We start from the raw sequence: 19,860 nt of genomic DNA on the forward strand, positions 1-19,860 counted from the left end.
AAGATTAATAAGAGAGACCTGAGAGACAAAGAGCATAAAAGCCATGTCTGATATGGATCTTTATGAGCCCCAACATCACGTTTCAACACATATATTGCCTATTTTTAAACACCTTTTATTCTATCAGCTTTCTTCCCCCTTAAATGGACTAAGCAGCAGACAAAACTTGGCAAACACATTAATTTTGTGTCTCCAGGACCAAAGAACAACATGCCATGGCCATTCCCTGTGCCAGGACAAGCCCTGTGGCATCCAGGCACACCCCTGGGGAGCTCCAGGAGTGCTGGAAACACCCTGGATGAGCTCCAGGCACATGGAAGGGGGAGGCCCTGCATGTCCCAGAGCTCCCACTGGAAAACAGGTTGCCAGAAGTTGATCCTGGGACAAATTTGAGCAGCTGAGCCTGTGGCTGTGTCCCACAGGGATATCCTGGGATTACAGAGGTGGCACAGCTTGGACAGGCACTGTTTGCCACCACAGTCCTTGGAGCATCCCTTCAGCACAGACACACTCTGTCCTGCACAGACACTTCCATAAACCAGCCCAGGCTGCTCCAAGCCCTCCAAGGCCTTGGACACTTCCAGGGATGGGGCAGCCACAGCTGCTCTGGGCAACCCATTCCAGCCCCTCTGCGTCCCGAGGGATCGCTGTGAGACCCGGGGGGGCCAGACTGTGGGTCCCGAGGGATCGCTGTGGGTGGATCTCTGTGGATCCCGAGGGATCTGTGGGTCCCGAGGGGTCACTGTGGGTCCCAGGGAATGGCTGTGGGTCCCAGGGAATGGCTGTGGGTCCCGAGGGATCGCTGTGGGTGGATCACTGTGGATCCCGAGGGATCTGTGCGCCCCGGGGGATCGCTGTGGGTCCCAGGGAATGGCTGTGGGTCCCGGGGGATGGCTGTGGGTCCCAGGGAATGGCTGTGGGTCCCGAGGGATGGCTGTGGGTCCCAGGGAATGGCTGTGGGTCCCGAGGGATCGCTGTGGGTGGATCTCTGTGGATCCCGAGGGATCTGTGGGTCCCGAGGGATCGCTGTGGGTCCCGAGGGATCACTGTGGGTCCCAGGGAATGGCTGTGGGTCCCGAGGGATCACTGTGGGTCCCGAGGGATGGCTGTGGGTCCCGAGGGGTCACTGTGGGTCCCAGGGAATGGCTGTGGGTCCCAGGGAATGGCTGTGGGTCCCAAGGGATCGCTGTGGGTGGATCACTGTGGATCCCGAGGGATCTGTGTGCCCCGGGGGATGGCTGTGGGTCCCAGGGAATGGCTGTGGGTCCCGGGGGATGACTGTGGGTCCCAGGGAATGGCTGTGGATCCCGAGGGATGGCTGTGGGTCCCAGGGAATGGCTGTGGGTCCCGAGGGATCGCTGTGGGTGGATCACTGTGGATCCCGAGGGATCTGTGCACCCCGGGGGATGGCTGTGGGTCCCGAGGGATGGCTGTGGGTCCCAGGGAATGGCTGTGGGTCCCGGGGGATGGCTGTGAGTCACGTGGGATCGCCATGGGTGGATCTCTGTGGATCCCAAGGGATCTGTGGGTCCCGGGGGATGGCTGTGTGTCCCAGGGGATCCCTGTGGGTCACGTGGGATTGGTATGGGTGGATCACTGTGGGTCCCGGGGGATGGCTGTGAGTCACGTGGGATCACTATGGGTGGATCTCTATGGATCCCAAGGGATCTGTGGGTCCCGGGGGATGGCTGTGGGTCCCGGGGGATCGCTGTGTGTCTCGAAGGGTCGCTGTGGGTCCCGGGGGATCGCTGTGTGTCTCGAAGGGTCGCTGTGGGTCCCGGCACAGCCCCCAGCGCGCCCGCGGGCGGCACCGGCGTTACCGCGCACCGGAGGCCGCGTGGCCCCGGGAGCCGCCGCAAAACATCCCCCCAAGCCCTGCAGGAGGGCCCTTCCCGCCCCTGCTGAGCCCTGTGCCCCCGTTCTCCCCCCATTATCCCCCATTATCCCCCCGGTATCCCCCCGGTACCTGCCCCGAGGCCGCCCCGGCCCCGGTTCGAGCCCAGCGCCTTCCGGGCCGGCGGGCAGGCACCGCCAATCCACCGCCGAGCGCGCCCAGCCCGCGCCAGCGAGCGCCGAGCCATCGATGCGCTGCCCCGGAGAGCGCCCACGCGGGACGGGGGGGACGTTTGGGGGGACAGCGAGGGGGACACTGGGGGGACACTGGGGGTGTCCTGCTGTTCATCGTGGGGACAGAGCACACACAGCGCTGTCTGCGCCAAGCACAGCGTGGGGGCCACCGCCACAGCCTGAGGGTGCACTGCGTGACACGCCGCGCGTGACAGGCAGGAGCGGGGCGTGGGTGATCCCGGGTGGGGGTCCCGAGCCCGTGGGGGGTCCTGCTGCTCACGGGGGGATGCAGAGACCACTGAGCGCTGTCCACGCCGGGCACAGCTTGGTGAACGCCGTGACAACCCACGGGCACGCCGCGAGGCACTCCGCGGGTGACGGGCAGGAGCGCAGCGTGGGCGGTCCCCTGGGGCGTCCCGCTGCCCACGGGGGGATTCGGGGCCCACCGAACGCTGCCTGCACCGTGCCCAGCGCTGAAACCACCGCGACCACCCACGAGCGCGCTGGCGCCACGCCGTGCTCCGTGTGGCTCCGTGGGTGACGGGCGAGGGGTGGGGAGAGGGGCACGAAGAGGTTTTCGTTCCGTCTCGAGGAGATCAAGGAAGGGTCGGTGTTTTACCCTCCCCGCGGGCGAGGGGCAGCGCTGCCCGTGGGCACCGCGGCTGTGCCCGCGGGACGGAGCGCCCCGGACACGGGTGGGCACGGACCGACCCCGACCCGCCGGCCCGAGCTCAGGCTCCGCCGGGCAGCGGCGAGAAATGCGACAAACGATTCCATCGCTCCGCTCAGTGGTGCCTTTTCCCGAATTTGCCGGTTCAACGGGAGCTCCCGAGCGCGGCTCCCGCCACGGGAATCGTGGAACGCTGCGTGGGGTCAACGAAAGCTCGGGCCGAAGGGGCCGGAGAGGGTACCCCGCCCGGGGGCAGCCGCAGCGGGGCCGGGCACCCCGCGCTGCCGGTGCCCGATCCCCCCGGGCCCGACAATGCCACGCGGAAAGCGGTTCCCGGGACCCGGGAGCGGAGAGACCGGGAATGGCGGCGTGTCGCGTGTAACCGGGGCTGAGCACACACCGAGTGCACCCCGATCCCCAACCGGCCCCGGGAAATAAACCCGCCCTTCTGTGAAGTCATCGCCCCGAAGGTCAATGAAAAATCGATACACAAGCAAGAGTTAAACAATTCTGAATAATTTATTAGAATTTAGCCAAGGTGCAAGAGAGGCGAGTTCCGCCAACAAAAGTGCTCCGCGGTGGGATTTGAAAAACAAAGGGAGAGCAATATTAGCAATAAGGAGCGGCATTGGCCCGACCCCGATGCCTCGGGGCGCGCCCGCTCCCGGTGCGGCCGCATTTGTCGCTGCCCATCGCTCCCCCCCGTGAATTTGGGGCATTTGGGCGCCCACGGAGGAACTTTGGCGGCTCCCGCGGGGCCGGTCCCGTCCCACGGCGGCGGGGGAGGTCGCGCTGGCTGTGCCCGCGGGATGCGGGATGCGGGATGGAGGGTGCGGGGCTGACCCGACCCCGCGGGGCGGTGCGCGGAGCCTGCGCGGCCCCCGCCGCCCCCCCGCCGTCCCGGTGGCCACTCCCCCGCCGCCCCGGCCCCGCTCCGCGCCGCGCTCGCCCGGGACCTCGCGCACGGTCCCGCTCCTAATTAAATTAATTAGAGCGCAGCGCGCGGCGGGCGGGCGGTGCCGTGGCCGCGGTGCCCCGCGGCGGGCGGGCGAGCGGCGAGGACGGGGAGGAAGGAAGGGAGGAAGGAAGGGGTCCATTCAGAGCTCCGAGGGGAGGTAATTCGCCGGGAACAAGGGGCCGGCTTTGCAAAGTATAAATAGTGCCACTTCAATCGCGGCGTCGCTATCAGACCCCGGGAGCCCTGCACGTCGGGCGGCACGGCCCGGCCCGGCTCGGCACGGCCCGGGGCGCCGCCGCCGCCTCCCCGCCCCGTGGATGCCCGCCCGGGGAGCCGGGGCAGCGCGCCCCTGAGCCATGGAGGAGCTCACGGCGTTCGTCTCCAAGTCGTTTGATCCCAAAGCCAAGGAGAAGAAGGAGCTCATCACCTACCGCGAGGTGCTGGAGAGCGGGCCCCTGCGCGGCCCGCGGGAGCCCGGCGGGGCGGCGGCGGAGCCGGGCCGGGAGGACACGGGCAGCCCCGCGGCGCGGCCGGCCGGGCGCTCCCCGCCCAGGGAACCCGACGCCGCCGCCGAGAGAGCGGCCGAGGCGGCCACCCCCAAGCTCAGCGACGGTAACGGCGGCACCGCGGGATCCCTTCCCTTCCCTCCTGCCCCCGGCGGGGTCGGTACGCGCGGGCGGACGGGGCTGGCGGGGAGGCTGCGCCCGGCGGGGATGGGCGAAGCGGCTTCCCGTGCCTTGCCGGCCACGGGGGATCCTCGGCCGGCCTCGAAGTTTTTAGATTAAAATATTGCAACACGGATTTAACTTGCCCGGATCGCGATCTTGTTCCCGCTCGGCATCCCGCGGGAAGCCGCGCCGCCAACGAAATCGCGGCCCCGCGGGCCCGGTCGGGCTCCCGCGGGCCGGGGCTGCGCGGACACGCGTGGGGCCGGGCCGCGCTGCCCGCGCTCGGCCCCGCTCCGCGCCCCGGGGCTCGCAGCTGGGCGGCCCCGCGGGTGTTCCGCGCGGGGCGTGGGGCCGGTCCCGGGCGATGCTCGGGGCCGTACCGGGAGAGCGGCCGGGCCCGTCCGCGGGGCTGCGCGGGCACCCGCGGGGCGCTGCCGCCCTTTTGTTCGGGCCGGCGGAGCGCCCGGAGCATCCCTGGAACGGCTGCCCGGGATAAGGGAAGCGGGGCCTGCGGGAGCCGCGGCCGGGGCAGGACCGGGTGCGGGGATCGGTGCGGGGGCTCCGCGGTCCGGCCCGGGGCGCGTCTCCGGCAGAAAATGATCCAAGGAAAAGCGAATCCTGGGGGCGCGGAGGGGCCGCGGCGGCCGGCGGAGGCTCCGGGGACCTGTTGCTGCGCATCCCCCGGGGATGCGGCGGGGCCGGCGGGGAGGGCTCGGTGCGGAGCCCGGTCCCCTCGCCCGCGGTTCCCGGAGCCGGCGGCGGGGCCCGGCCCGGCGGCGACGGAGGCGGCCTAGCGCGGCCCGGGCGGGCAGGCCCCGCTCCCGGGAGGCTCCTGTCGCATCCCCTCGGGCAGCGGCGGGGCCGGGATGAGCCCCGGGGGCGCGCCGGGCCCGTCCCGCACCCCGCCGGTCTGACCGCTGTGTCGTGCCCAGTGTCCCCAGAGCTGAAGGAGCGCAAGGACGATGCGAAAGCGATGGAAGACGAAGGGCAGACGAAAATCAAACAGAGGAGGAGCCGGACGAATTTCACCCTAGAGCAGCTGAACGAGCTGGAAAGGCTTTTCGACGAGACCCACTACCCGGACGCGTTCATGCGGGAGGAGCTGAGCCAGCGGCTGGGGCTCTCCGAGGCCAGGGTGCAGGTAGCCGGGGCTGCGGGGTGCCCTCCCGCGTGGGTGCATGTGCTCGGGGGAACGGGTGGCTCGGGAAGAGCCGGGGAGATGATGGGGAACAGCCCCATCCTTCTGCCGGGGAGAGGAGGCAGCTCCCGGCGCCCGGTTTCGCCCAGAGAATCTGTAAATCGCCTCGCAGGATTTGCCTCCCCGGGGTTTGCCTCCTGCGTGTCCCCATCCCTTCGTTCCGCCGCGGTTTCTCCGCGTTTATTCCGTCGCTGCCTCGGCAGCAGCTCGGTGGCTCTGCGGTCCCTCTCCTGCTCTGCTCAGGGCTCGTCTGCAGACACACCGATTCACTTCATGGATGTCGCGATCATAAACTGAATTAGAAACCCTGAAGTGAAAGGAAAAAAATTATATTTTTTCAAGTCCGTTTCTCCACATAGTTCTTAAATTTTAAGGGAGGCTGCAGGAAAATTGAGCGAGGCGCTTTGTTGGGTTTTCTGAAATGCTGAAAGTCTGGGATAAACCCAGGATATTTTAAGCTTTCTCTTTCCCCGAGAAGCCGCGGCTTCCTTGGATTAAACCTGCGCTTTCCACCCTCCCAAAGTTTTTCAAAATGGGTTCCCGGGCGGGTTTCTGCGAGTTTTGTCGGGATGAGCTGAAGAGAGGGGAAGAAGGTGATTCCTCAAATGAGAACAAATGTAGCTGCTACGGTGTATTTCCGTTCTGATAATAAAAGAAGAGAAAATGATGGTCATTATTTGTTTGAACACATGGAGCAGTTTTAGGCCCCGAACATCTGCAGCTGGTAGAAAGTATCTCTGTAACAGATACTCCCCCTCAATCTTTGTGCTCGCAGGCACCATCTGCACCCAACTATGCGCTCAATCCTTGGGGGGTTTCCCTGCATCGTGTAAGATTGTAAGGACAGAGGCAGAGCCGGCACGGGGAACAGAAAAACTCAAAATGAGCAGCTTTTGTCAGAGCCTGAACCACAAAAAAAATAAAAATAAAAAATAAAAATCTTCATTTTCCCTTTCCTCCCGCCCCCCCCCCCCCCCCCTTTCTTTTTTTTTTTGTTGTTTGGCCCTTGTTTGTGGTTTTAAAATTTATTTTTTTTTCCGTCCACCAAATCGTAACAAAACCAAAGCAAAAAGTTGCTGGCTGTGGAAAATGGAGCAGGGAGGTGCTCGACAAAGGAGGCGGCGGCGGCGCATAATCCGCGCTCCCATGATGCCAAATCGCAGGGTGCATAATAACTTTTGGAGATTTACATAGATTAAACCCATTCCCCAGAAATCCTGCCGGAAAAAAAAGCGCTTTGCAATAATATTTTGCCTCGTATCTGCGCTAATTTGTAAATTAGGGAATGTGCGTTTCCGCGGGAGGCTGAACGTGGCTGCTGGGCAGATTTTCCTCGGCTGAAGTAAATGACAGGGCGGGGGAAATTCCCGTTTATATTCGGCTCTTCGAGTAAGACCTCAAAAAATGCAATTTTTATCTTTTTTTCTTTTTTCTGGCCATGGGGGAAGGATCCTTGGGTGGATGTGGCTGCCGAGGTGCGGTGCAGAGCTCGGGGTTAAACCAGCGGGGGTTTAAGACGCGCTCTCTCTCCCCCTTTGCTTCGCTCTTTTCTCTAAGAGAGCAGAACTTTAGTCTGGAAATTTATCTTAACGATTTCATTTCCAATATTAAAAGTATCTTCTTGTACAACGGACGGTGTTTTCTGTGCAAGCAAATTAGATTATCATGATAATGAGATAATTATTCCGCTTCTGTGCTGCACTCCACTGAGCAGAGAAATTCGAAACTTCTTTGTAGTGAAGCTTTTAGGGCCATAATTACACCTCCCCCCCCAAAAAAAAAAGTAATGAAAAAAGAAAAAGAAAGTCGTTAAACTCTCCGGTGTTGAGTTTTTCTGGGAGATAAAGCTCATTAATTTATTTATTAATGAGCACGAGCTTCTCAGGCCCATTATCGTCCGTTCGTATTAAATATCAGGGGGCAATTTCGGTCCTTTGGGATCTTGGTTTGGAAAGAGGAACCCGGGCCTTGGGAAATCCTTTCTCTGGAGCGCACACTCCGCGCGAGGCGATTTTCAGGGTATTTGGACTCTTTGCCTTTCGGAGCGGGGGCTGCCCGGGAGGGGGGAGCCCACCCGCGTGTCTTTGTTGGCAGGTTGTGCGCTTCGGGCTTGTTTTGTTGTCATTATCCTCCTTCTCGGTGGGTTTGTTTTCGGCGGGGCGCTCGGTGGCAGCGCGGCCGTGACCCCCGTGTCGCCCCCTCCCCTCTGCAGGTCTGGTTCCAGAACCGCAGAGCCAAATGCCGAAAGCAAGAAAACCAACTGCACAAAGGTACCGGGGCGGGGGCTCCGCGCTGCTGGGCTCGGGTGGGCCCGACACGCGTGGGGTGGGTCCCCGCGGTGCTGACCCTGCCGTGCCTCCCCCAGGGGTGCTCATCGGAGCCGCCACGCAGTTCGAAGCCTGCAGGGTGGCCCCGTACGTGAACGTGGGCGCGCTGAGGATGCCCTTCCAGCAGGCAAGTGATGGCTGGGTGGGTGGGTGGGTGTGAGAGCGGGGCGGGGAGCACGGGGTGGGTGACACGGCCACTCGGGACCCCCCGCGCGGGGGTCGCCGCCACGCGCCGCCCTCCGCTGTGTCCCCGCAGGTTCAGGCGCAGCTGCAGCTGGACAGCGCCGTGGCCCACGCGCATCACCACCTGCACCCGCACCTGGCCCACGCGCCCTACATGATGTTCCCCGCGCCGCCCTTCGGGCTCCCGCTCGCCACGCTCGCCGAGTCCGCCTCCGCCGCCTCCGTGGTGGCCGCAGCCGCCGCCGCCAAGACCACCAGCAAGAACTCCAGCATCGCAGACCTCCGCCTGAAGGCCAAGAAACACGCCGCTGCCCTGGGGCTGTGACCGCCCCGCGCCGCTTCTCTAAAGGAGACGGGGGGAAAAAAGGGTGGAAAGAAGAAAAAAAAAGGCGGAAAAAAAAAAAAGAGGAGAAACGGACGGGAGATATATAGTTATTTAAGGAATTAGAGGGACTCGACGCGCAGCTGGGAAGTTCACAGGTTTTGAAACTGACCTTTTTCTGCGAAGTTCACTTTAATACAAGAAATTTGATAAGAGAGGCGGGCCTCCTTTCACCTTGCATCAGATACTTGAGTTTAACAACCACGTCTGGAATAGCGACAAAAAAAAAAAAGGGAAAAAAAAAGAAAGACGATGAAAAGGGAAAAAAAAAAAGGAAAAAAAAAGACAATGATTTCTCTGCGAATTTCTAATGGGAAACTGTCCGGGATACTTCCTCCAGCAGCATTCCGGGTTGCATGTATTTGTATTTCATTGATGGAGTCCTTTGATTCACTTGCACTTCACCCTCATCTTTAGTAGAAAAAAAAACCAAGGCAACCACAAACCAAACAAACAAACGTGGCTGGGTTCTTTCTCCTTTAATCTTGGAGGGCAGCAGGCAGAGAGAGGGGAGATCAAGCACTACCTTTTCCACTCTCAAATCTTTGTTGGTCGTTTGCTGTCCCACCTCTGCAATGAAAGGGAGCGGAAAGCATCAGGAGACCAGAGTGCGCCTCTTTGCCGGGTCTCTCCTGTCCTGAGGGCAAACACAAATGAAAAAAAAAAAAAAGAAAAGAAAAAGAAAAAAAGAGTATTTAATTCCCAACCACCACTTGACACCACGGCAAATTCCAATAAGAGGTACTGGGTACATGTAAAATATGTTGATACACACGAACAAAGTTTATTTTGGCTATAACTTGTGAATTGATAGTTGACTGTCAAACATTTACATTTTATCTCATAAAGGTGTATCTATTCACGTAATCTTGTGATTTTTTTGGTTATTATTATTATTATTTGAGAGACGTATAGCTATTTAACCTGGGGTAGCCTGCAGTCGGTGATTGTTATCCCAGATGTTGCCATCGGACCCTCAAGCTTATTGCCAAGACAGAGGGAAAGCTCTTCTACGCGAACTTTGGTATGGACGGGCTTTGTATCTATTTGTTCTCCATGAAAACAAAATTATTTATATTGACCATATTTTTTCTAGTGTATTTTAAGTTATTTAAAAAAAGAAAAGAAAAAAAAAAGAGAAAGCAAGATGCTGTTATCTCATTGCATTTGTTGTCAGTACAATATATTTTGTTTCACTCAGGTTTGCTTCACCTTTTTTAATCCATTTTCGACGTCACGAATTTCAATAAGTGCCAAGTAATGAATTTAAGACACTTTGCGATCTATTGACTGAAAAGGGGACGGTTTGGGGGACGGTTTCACCTCACTCCTGGTACTGTCGATGTCCAACCATCGGTGATGTTCTTTCTTTTCTGTGTTTACACCTCCTGTAGAGCTCGCACGTTTCTTTCTGCTCCGTAGATATCGCGACACGCCGATAGCGCTCAGCACGACGAGGAAGCGCATTTTTTTTGGTTGTTTTTCACCACTTTATCTGAGTTTTTCCCGAGTTTCGGCTGCACGACCCGGGGCGCGGTGGCTTTTCTGTTGCAGCCAAACCGGCCGCTGGAAGCTCTATAGCAATTGTGTCTTTACAAGTTCTGTCAGGTTCCCTCAGGTAATAAAATCGAGGAAAGTGGAACGGCTCGGAATGTTTTCCCAGGACGGGTTCGGGGCGGGTGGATCGGAACCTCCCGCACCCGGGCAGAGCCCGCAGCGCACCCGGGGTGGGTCGCGGAGGGCAGCGGGGTGGGCGCTTATCCCGCCCGCTCCTCACCGAGCCCTGGGAACTGCGGGAATCCAGCGGGAGGAGCCGCGGGGCTGGAGGTGGCCGGGAATGGCTGGGGGTGGCCGGGGATGGCCGGGGATGGCCGGAGGTGGCCGGGGATGGCCGGGGGGCCCCGGGTGGGGAAGGCGGAGGACGCGCAGCCCTCGGGCCCCCGTTGGGCTCCTCGCCGGGGAAGCGGCGACCTCCGGGGAGCAGCGGGAAGGGTCGTCCCGGCCCGGCTGAGGCACCGGTGGGGCCGCGGGAGGCGGCGGGAGAGAGCCTGAGGTGTCCCCTCGAGATCGGCAGGGACAGCGACAGCGACAGCGACAGGGACAGCATGTCCGGAGCCCTCCCGGCAAAGCCCGCAAGCAGCGAGAGCCACACCAGCTCGGCCGTTTCTATGCAAATAACGGGCTGAAAATGATAGATTTTATGTTAGGGAAAACAGCTTTATTCCCGCAAAAGTAAGATACTGCTAATTATAAAGTCAATAAAAGTACCGGTGGTGTCGATTGATCCCCGAATTAAGCAGTTCATTAATATGAGCAGGAGCAGCACACGGTTCAGAACCCAAGCTCAGCCCGGGGATCCTCACCCTCCTCCAGGTAAACTTGTCACGTCCTACCTGCTCTGGTTCAAACCCAACTAGTCCAAGCAGAGTTGTCCAACAACCTTGTGCTGGTTATTGATGTACCCGAGTGTGGTGGAACTGCACAACGGGAACCTCAAACCTTGACTCGGCTGTCGGCACGTCTGTCTTCAAGATGATTGTAATAAAAAGACGTGAAAAATGTGCTTTCATCCTACCCGGAAAGATGGTTGGATGGGATAAGAGAACCGTGTGGCTTTTAGCGCAGCTGTGATTAAAATAAAATAGTCTTAACTGGATATTTTTGGACAGGAATCCTTACATTCCCCCTTTCCTTGGATTGGAATACCTAATAAGTCTATAGGCTGACAGAAGTTGGCCAGAAGTCTTCTGTTTCTATTTTATTTCTCAGAGTGTCTGAACTCATATAAAACCCCGCAGGTTTCCTGAAATGTAATTATGGCCATTTCACGAGCCAGGCAGGGCTCACACAGTCTGTGCTTCCTGGAGATAAAATTCTCGCGTGGGATCTACAGGGAGATGTGCTGGCCTGGGCAGGGGGTTGAGAGAAGAGATCAAATAAATCATGTAGGAAGGAGTAAACACCTGTTTGTGTCCTCGCAGAGCCCGTGGCGTGTTGGCAGCAGGAGCCGGTCGGGCTCCTCGCGGGGGAAGCAGCAGCTCCCGCATTCTGGTTGTCTCTGCAGCAGCTCAGCACGAGGTGAGCAGGGCAGGGCGGCAGCCGAGGGGCTCACAGGGAGCTCGGACATCCCCCTGCTCCTGGATCCCAGTTCTCCACACACAAACCCTGGAAAGGAGAAGCCAAGAAAAGCCTGTGTCTGTCCAGTGCATGAACCTGCACTCAAACCTGCTGAGCGCTGTGTATCAAACTGCTGCTCGTCTGCTGCTCCCGCCCAGCTCAGCTCTACTGCAGGGAGAGCTTTTAAACTTGCCTTTCAGAGGAGCAGCCCTGGAAAAGCACTTGAGCCTCCGTGGCTTCCAGTCCTTCGAGTGAGCTGTGGCTGGAAACCCACGGAATAAATAATGGCTTTTGCGTAACGCTACACACTGTGCTGCTTCCTGCCCAGTAAATATTGATACTTGTCCAATTTTGTGGCTGTTCCCATTTTGTCTGCCCTTGAATCTTCAGTTTCTTGCTATTTCTCACCCTTTCGGTGAAGTACCAGCAGTAAAAGTGCACCTTAAAGGTCATTTATGACAGAAATTTAAGGAATAAAGCGGCAGATCTGCAACACTTTTGTGTTTTTAAGGCGGGCAGCAAAGTTCTGAAAGGACCTGGAAAAACTGTCCTGATTTTTTACCTTCCCTGTGTTAGAGCAGCAACTGCCCTGGTTTGCTGGGGGATCTCAGAAGCGTTCTCAGAACTGTGAGCTGTCACTACTCACAGTCACACCAACCCCAGCCTTCTTTCCAGGTGTTCTTTAGCCAATTAAGTTGGTGTGAATGAAGGGAATTCTCAGAATTTTCTACACCACCAACCTCCCTCGTCCAGTGGCAGGCTGGAGGCTTTTGGATGCATTTGTGCTGTTTGGCCACTTGTTACTAATTTTAGGGGCTGGCCAAAAGCTCGATTTCTGAAGGAAGAACCAGCAGACCCATCAATTCCCATCGTCTTTCTCGGCAGGGTGTGAACACCGTGACTTCTTTTGACAGAAAAGAGCAGCACAAATCTCCTTCCTCGCCAGTCTGAGGCCGATTTTTGCTTTCAGTGGGAAGGATGGGAGTGCCAGGCAGGATCTGTGGGAATGTGCCGACTCATCCGTGGGCAGCATCCCCAGCACGCTCCGGGGCTGTGCCCACCCACGGCTCCTGGGCTGTGCTGCAGGGGCAGCTGCTCCTCCAGAAAGAGGGGTTTGTGCTCACAGGAGCCTCAGCTTTTCCTGCAGAGGGCTTTTCTACCTTAAACTTCTTCTCTAGGGCAGCAGTGAAGGAGGTTTGGGGATGTTTTCCTTCCTAACAAGGGTTTTGTGGCCTTTGCACATCAGACACTGCTCCTTAAACACAGTGTGCCATCAACTGTCCCCTTTTCACAGGGAAAAATCACCCAGGGGAAAATTCTGGGAGAGAATTCCAGACTGAGGAGGTACAAAATGCACAGAAGGAAGGAGGGGCAGTTTGACTTTCTCAGCAGCTGCAGCCACCCTGGAAGCAGCGAGGACATAAAGCTGTGGTTGATCAAACACAGCACCAGAGCAGTGTGATCAGTGCTGAACATCTTCTCAAGCTGATCTAGAGCAGCAAGACACCAGTTTTAATAATGCATTAAGGAAATGCAGCTGCATCACCCCTCAGGCTGCCATTCCATGTGTGACAGGCTGATGGCCACGCTGGTGCAGGATCCCTCAGGACCACACCGGGATCCTGGGACTGCATCTCCAGCTCTGAGGGATCTGCACAGCCAGGGGGCTGCAGGGTCCACCAGCAGGTGCCTGCACATCCTCCTCTCTCTGCCAACACTGCTGGTTTGCTCTTTGGAAGTGTCACTCTGGATTCTGCATCCTCTGGAAGAGGCAGGAAGCATCAACAGCTGCTTCTGTCCAGTCAAAAAGCTGCTCAGCAGTTGGTCACATCCAACTTCTGGTGTTTGGAATGCCCAGGTCAAGGTGTCCTGTATCATTTCCTTGGCTCCCTGAGTTGGCACAAAGTGATCTCATATCACTGGGAAATGATAAACTTGCTCAGAACTCCATGGGCCCACAGTCCTGCCCCTGTGAGATCCAATTGTTTGAGTTCCCAGGCCCTGCCTTTGAGCAGTCCCTCCCCTGCCCTGGAGCTCCAGGGAGATGGGGATGTGGTCCACACATTCTGGAAGAGTGAAACAGTTCATCACTCCCATGTTAGGCAACCCCTGCCACCATTCCTGCTTCCCTGACAACAATTTAAACCTACTATTTTCTTCCCTTCCAGGAGCACACGACCCACCAGTCACCCCCCTCTGATGAGAACACCAGAGGCAGGTTGTACAAGCAGGTGGAGTTCACCCCTGGTAGAGCAGCTCAGGCCAGAAAGGGTGTTTGGAAAATAAGAATTGGCTGTGTGTTATTAGAAGTATGGAATCACAGAATCCCAGGATGGTTTGGGTTGGAAGGACCTCAAAGCCCACCCAGTGCCACCCCTGCCATGGGCAGGGACACCTCCCACCAGCCCAGGGTGCTCCAAGCCCTGTCCAGCCTGGCCTGGGACACTCCCAGGACTGGGGCACCACAGCTGCTCTGGGCAACCTGTGCCAGGGCCTGCCCACCCTCCCAGCCAGGAATTCCTTCCCAATATCCCATCTATCCCTGCCCTCTGGCCATGGGAAGCCATTCCCTGTGTCCAGTCCCTATATGCTCTTAGAACAAACATTTTGAATTTTGGATGCAACCAGGAAGAGACACAACCACTTTTCTTGGAGATCATTTTAATTTAGAACTGTTTTAGAACTGAAATAATCCTCCTGGGGAGAGCAGTTCCCCTCTCAGAGTGCTGGAGATCCCAGGGGGCTTCAGCCCTTTGACTGTGCACGGGCCTGTGGCAGAGACAGCAGAGTGCAAACTGTTAGTATTAACAACACACTCACCAACCTCTCATTGTCCTTTGAGTAAATATTTAAGCAGTGGAAACTTGGCTTGCACTTGCCCCCATTGCTAATCTGCTAAAAATTAGGATACTGCCCATATCCCATTACAAAATCCCTGTGAATGCTGAGAAGAGCTTTGTCTCGCCCTTCCTCCACTTAATGTGTATACATTAATTATTATGCAGATTCTCTTTCATGAAATATTTAGGTTTGGAAGTGTTTGGACATGTGGGAATCTTTAGGAAGAAGGTAAACATGTTCTTTGTTAAAGAAAATGTAAATAAAGTATTCCCCCAAAATATCTCACGGAGGTTAAATGCAGGACAATGGGAACCACATGGAGCTGTTGTGCTGTCCCTGAGCAGGAAATTCAGGGATGTTTGCAGGGACTTTGTCGACTGCAGCAGAAATTCTGCTGGGGTGAAGCCCAGAGTGCTGAACCAATAAGAAAAAATCAGGCTAATGAATTCACTGGGGTTGGTGCATTTGTAATTGTAGACTGACAGGATGGTTTGGGTTAAAAGGGACCTCAGAGCCCACCCAGTGCCACCCCTGCCCTGGGCAGGGACACCTCCCACCAGTCCTGGCTGCTCCAAGCCCTGTCCAACCTGGCCTGGGACACTCCCAGGGCTGGGGCAGCCACAGCTGCTCTGGGCACCTGTGCCAGGGCCTGCCCACCCTCCCAGCCAGGAATTCCTTCCCAATGTCCCACCTATCCCTGCCCTCTGGCAGTTTATACCTGGTTTAGGTTATCAAATTACTCACACAGCCATTAATTTAAAGAAATGCCACTGCTACAACACCCACCCTTCCCCTGCAAAGGGAACTGAACGGACCCACAGGGACCCAAAGGGATGTGAACTGACCCACAGGGACCCAAAGGATGTGAACTGACCCACAGGGACCCAAAGGGATGTGAACTGACCCACAGAGACCCAAAGGGATGTGAGCTGACCCACAGGGACCCAAAGGATGTGAACTGACCCACAGGGACCCAAAGGATGTGAACTGACCCACAGGGACCCAAAGGGAACTGAACTGACCCACAGGGACCCAAAGGATGTGAACTGACCCACAGGGACCCAAAGGGATGTGAACTGACCCACAGGGACCCAAAGGATGTGAACTGACCCACAGAGACATTTTTACCTGTTTTTTCTCCCTGTCCTGTACCCACAGTTGGGCTTTGGGCTCTTCCCACAGTGCTGGGACTGCAGGGCAGGATTCCCTGGTGGCTTTAGGGACAGGTGTGACCCCGTGGAAGCAGCAGAGCCCTGTCCCACAGCCAGGGCAGCAGCCAAGGCTGTGCCAGCCCCTCTTTCAGGCAGATGACAACCAGCTTGGGAACACCAGCAGATGACAATTTTTACATGTGTAATCACTTTAATTACACAAGGAGTTTACAATCATTTCCTACCTGGGCAAAGGATTCTGTATGAATTTCAAAACTAATTTAACCATATTAATCCTGCTAAAGGAAAGACAAACATTTGCAATTCATACATTACTTTATGTTCAGATGCAATTAATTTGGATTAGTTTCTAATGAACTCATTTTGCTTGTAATCAAGAACTTCTTTTCATGGGCTGGGGAAGTGCCTGTGAATTTTCCCTCAGAGCTTTTCTTGCATAACATCTGCCCCGAGCTGTCTCTGCTGAACAATGGAGAGGCAGATTTACAGGGTGTCAGCTCCCTGCTCTCAGCCTGGGGAAAGAGGAATTAAACCTTCTGCTAGAAATGGAACATACAGACTTCAAACCAACTGCAATTAGCCAAGATATGTCCGAGGTCAGGCTGAGTTATGTGGGATGTATTCCTGGGAGTAATTTGTCTCTATTGGCTGGGGATTGATTGAACTTTTTTTCAAGTTTTGCATAAGTTCTTTAAGTGTCCCACTTAGTTTTCAGGGGAATAAAAATAAACCTTAAGCAGGGATTGCCTCTGGTTTTAACTGTTTCCTGTGCACAGTCATTGTTCTTTACCATGGGGAAATATGTGGTGGTTCAGTGTCCTCCAAGTCCTGCCAATGAGGAAATGCTGCACTTGGTCTTGTCCAACTTCAGCAAACCTGGAGGACACACCTGGATGAATGTTGGGGGTCCAAGTGGGCAGGAGAGTAACTGGAGCAGAAAGAACAATTTTAGTTCTGCCATTTGTAACTAAAAATGCCACTTAGGTTTAAAAATCAAAGAAACAGAGACTCTCAGAATGGTTTTGGTTGGAAGGGACCTTAAAACTCACCCACTTCCAGCCCCTTCCAGAGACCAAATTGCTCCAAGCCCCGTCCAAGCTGGCCTGGGAAAATGGCTGGGCTTTGGTATTTTAACATCTATAAAATGGGGATAGGACAGTCAATAATGCTGGGAAAGTACAGCAAGAGGGCATGTTTGCCAATTTAATTGGTCCAGCCAGAATGCAGCAGCCCCAGGCCATCTCTCCACAATGCCAGGGCAGGAGCAGAACTCCCTGGAAGCTGGAGGTCAAGGAAGCTCCAGCCACCCCACTCCATGGTCTCACCCTCGTGGTCCTGCTGTTTGCCAGGGCAGCTGTGGCAGATCTGAGGTGCAGACTCAGCCCTCTGAGCAGGATTTGGAGATCCTCCTACCAGAGAGCATCCCCAGCTGTGTCTCCTGGGGGATGTGGAAGGGTGGCCTCAGCCAGGCTTTCCAGAAAAGGTGCTGCAAAATGTAAATGAAAATAAAAATACCCCCAGATTTGGGCACAGAAGTGCCTTGGCCACAAATTGCATTTTTCCTTGATTTCTTCTGTACAGCTCTTGAGTTGGCACAACCTTGTTTATGTTGAAAGATCTAAGAAAATTCCAGCCTCAGGCTCTTGGCTGGTTCTGAGTGTGGCTCTTATTGAAGTCCTGGGGAACAATTTCAGACCAAATGTCCATTGCAACTCTCCTCCTCAAGGCTTCCAACAGTTTGGCCTGGGACACCAAGGAAGGCCTGGAATGTGGGCAGGCTTTGGATCAGCCTCACACTGAAATGTATGGAATTGTTAAACTCAGCTACAGCTCCTGCAGAGGAGCAACAGGCTTGGAATTGGGTTTTAGGAGCTCACTAACACTGATGTGAAAAGCATTGGGTCTTCTGAAAACTGGATCAGGCAAATCCACTTCCAGGCACATCCCTGGGAGTGTCCCAGGCCAGGCTGGACAGGGCTTGGAGCAACCCAGGCTGGTGGGAGGTGTCCCTGCCCAGGGCAGGGGGTGGAATGAGATGGTCCTTAAGGTCCCTCCCAGCCTAACCCAGTCTGGGGTTCTAGGAAATAAATAACCCAAAACCGCCTCTTGGGACCAAACTGCTGCTGATCCTTGAAAGGAAACTGCCAGGAAAGAGCAAAATGAGTTAATTTACAAAGCCATCTGAGCCGGGGTCTGTGCAGGGCCATCACCAGGCCATGCAAGGCGGTGGTGCCACAACCCGGCGCTGCTGCGGCTGGACGGGCACCGACCTGGGCGGGCACCGACGGAGCGTCCCGTGGAACGGGAGGGCAAAGCGGCAGAACCGGCCCCGCAGCGCGGCCAGGGCGGGGTGGGGCACAGCGGGACAGAGTGGGTGGTGCAGGGCACCCTCAGGGGCGGCGACAGCACAGGGCACAGCTGGGCACCGCTGTGTCCCTGCCAGCTGCGACAGCGAGAGCAGGGAGGGACAGAGAGGGGAGGGACGGAGAGGGAGGGACAGGAGAGGGGAGGGACAGGAGAGGGGAGGGACAGGAGAGGGAGGGACAGAGAGGGGAGGGACAGGAGAGGGAGGGACAGAGAGGGGAGGGACAGAGAGGGAGGGACAGGAGAGGGAGGGACAGAGAGGGGAGGGACAGAGAGGGGAGGGACAGAGAGGGAGGGACAGGGAGGGGAGGGATAGAGAGGGAGGGACAGGAGAGGGGAGGGACAGGAGAGGGAGGGACAGAGAGGGAGGGACAGAGAGAGGAGGGACAGAGAGAGGAGGGACAGAGAGGGAGGGACAGAGAGGGAGGGACAGAGAGGGGAGGGACAGGAGAGGGAGGGACAGAGAGGGAGGGACAGGAGAGGGGAGGGACAGAGAGGGGAGGGACAGGAGAGGGGAGGGACAGGAGAGGGGAGGGACAGAGAGGGGAGGGACAGGAGAGGGAGGGACAGAGAGGGGAGGGACAGGAGAGGGGAGGGACAGAGAGGGGAGGGACAGGAGAGGGAGGGACAGAGAGGGGAGGGACAGGAGAGGGGAGGGACAGAGAGAGGAGAGGCAGGAGCGGGAGGGACAGAGAGAGGACGGACAGGAGCAGAGACCGGGGGGGGGGGGGGGGGGGGGGGGGGGGAAGCACAGTTGGTCTGTCGCCACTGCCGGTCAGGGAGGGAGCGGGGACACGAGGAGGGTGTCCCCTGCTCGGCTGGGTCCCGTCCAGCTGGAGCTGCCGATGGAATGGAAATGACACCAGCGGTGTGTTCACGCAGTGCTTTGGCCACTCATCAATTTATTTTCCTAATTTCAGTAACCCCAGAGCGCCTGGACAGTGGGTTGGTGACCCTCGGGCTGGCAGGGCTTGCCCTCTGGCCAGACCTGAATTCTGCAGGAAAAGGGTGCAAGGGAATAGCCACAGTTTGGCCCTTGGAATATCATTATCTCGTGGGCATTTGTGTCCCTGCAGAAAGACCAGAATCCTAGAGCACAACCAGGAAATTAAATTTTCCTGAGATCATTAATCCATCGTCTATTAATGGCCACTGTTTCCATAATTCCCGGGGCAGGGAAACCAAAACACCTTCGGGGGAGCTGGAGACTCCCTAAAGGGCACAAAGATCCTCCTCCTCCTCCTCACTAAATATCCTTTAAATACCCTTCTGGCCTCGTACCTGCTGCCAACAAGGTAATTCTTGGTGTGAGGATGCTGCAAACCTCTTGTGCAGTGATGGAAAGGAGGTCAGGAAGCTGCTCAGTTTGTAGAATATTTTTCCCTCCCCCAGGATTTGCACAAATGCACATGTGAGGAGCCAACCTCACCCTGGCTGCCAGCAAACTGTGAGCCTGTAAATACAATTAATGCAAAATATCATTTAATTACAGCTGTCTTCCCTCGTTTGCAACAGCTGGATAATGTTTCAGTGGGCTGGGACTCTGGAAAGCCTCGGGAGCAGCCCCCTCTGTGGCTCGGAGCCCTCAGGGGAACTGCAGTGCACACAAAGGGCAACTTCTAGTTTGGATTTCCGTTTTAAAGAAAATTTCAATCTTAGTAACGACTTAAGTCTCACTTCTCAGCAAAGCCATTGAGTGCCCAAAATAAACTGTTGGTTCAAGTTTGATTTGTGCACAAAGCCATAAACGTTCCTTTGTGCAGAACAGAGTTGACTTGCAGCCTGGATCGGGTGTTGTGCCCACCCCGAGCCCTCGGCAGGCTCAGCAGGGGCTGCAGAGGGGCAGCATTCCTGGGTGAGGCATTTTGGGTGTCTCCATTTACACCCCAATGAAACAGAGCCTGTTAGGAGGG

General features: G+C 56.7%; 2 protein-coding genes across 3 annotated transcripts in view; one reads left to right on the forward strand and one right to left on the reverse strand.

Moving 5' to 3' along the window:
- The window catches only part of RSRC1 (arginine and serine rich coiled-coil 1), a 107,881-nt gene extending 105,699 nt beyond the window's left edge, over positions 1–2,182 (reverse strand). The window contains exon 1 of the mRNA XM_071566013.1: positions 1,967–2,182. Within this exon, the coding sequence (XP_071422114.1) occupies positions 1,967–2,182 (216 nt within the window). The remainder of the gene's footprint in view (positions 1–1,966) is intronic.
- A 1,869-nt stretch (positions 2,183–4,051) lies between these two features.
- Positions 4,052–8,396, forward strand: SHOX2 (SHOX homeobox 2). 2 transcript variants are annotated; one of them, XM_071566498.1, is made up of 5 exons: positions 4,052–4,307; positions 5,296–5,504; positions 7,774–7,831; positions 7,927–8,019; positions 8,113–8,396. In XM_071566498.1, the coding sequence occupies exons 1-5, from the start codon at positions 4,052–4,054 to the stop codon at positions 8,394–8,396; spliced, it is 900 nt and encodes a 299-aa protein (XP_071422599.1). The 2 variants fall into 2 exon arrangements, with proteins under 2 accessions (XP_071422599.1, XP_071422600.1); XM_071566499.1 differs by having other exon boundaries at positions 7,927–8,015; positions 8,145–8,396.
- Positions 8,397–19,860: the final 11,464 nt, after the last annotated feature.

The sequence above is a fragment of the Pithys albifrons genome, chromosome 11, assembly GCF_047495875.1.
Source record: "Pithys albifrons albifrons isolate INPA30051 chromosome 11, PitAlb_v1, whole genome shotgun sequence".
Lineage (NCBI taxonomy): Eukaryota > Metazoa > Chordata > Aves > Passeriformes > Thamnophilidae > Pithys > Pithys albifrons.

Excerpts from the sequence above, each read along its gene's own strand:
- SHOX2 (XM_071566498.1), top strand. The coding sequence starts at position 4,052 with ATGGAGGAGCTCACGGCGTTCGTCTCCAAGTCGTTTGATCCCAAAGCC. Across the intron at positions 4,308-5,295 it reads CACCCCCAAGCTCAGCGACG|TGTCCCCAGAGCTGAAGGAG; the intron begins GTAACGGCGGCA and ends TGTCGTGCCCAG. Across the intron at positions 7,832-7,926 it reads AGAAAACCAACTGCACAAAG|GGGTGCTCATCGGAGCCGCC; the intron begins GTACCGGGGCGG and ends TGCCTCCCCCAG.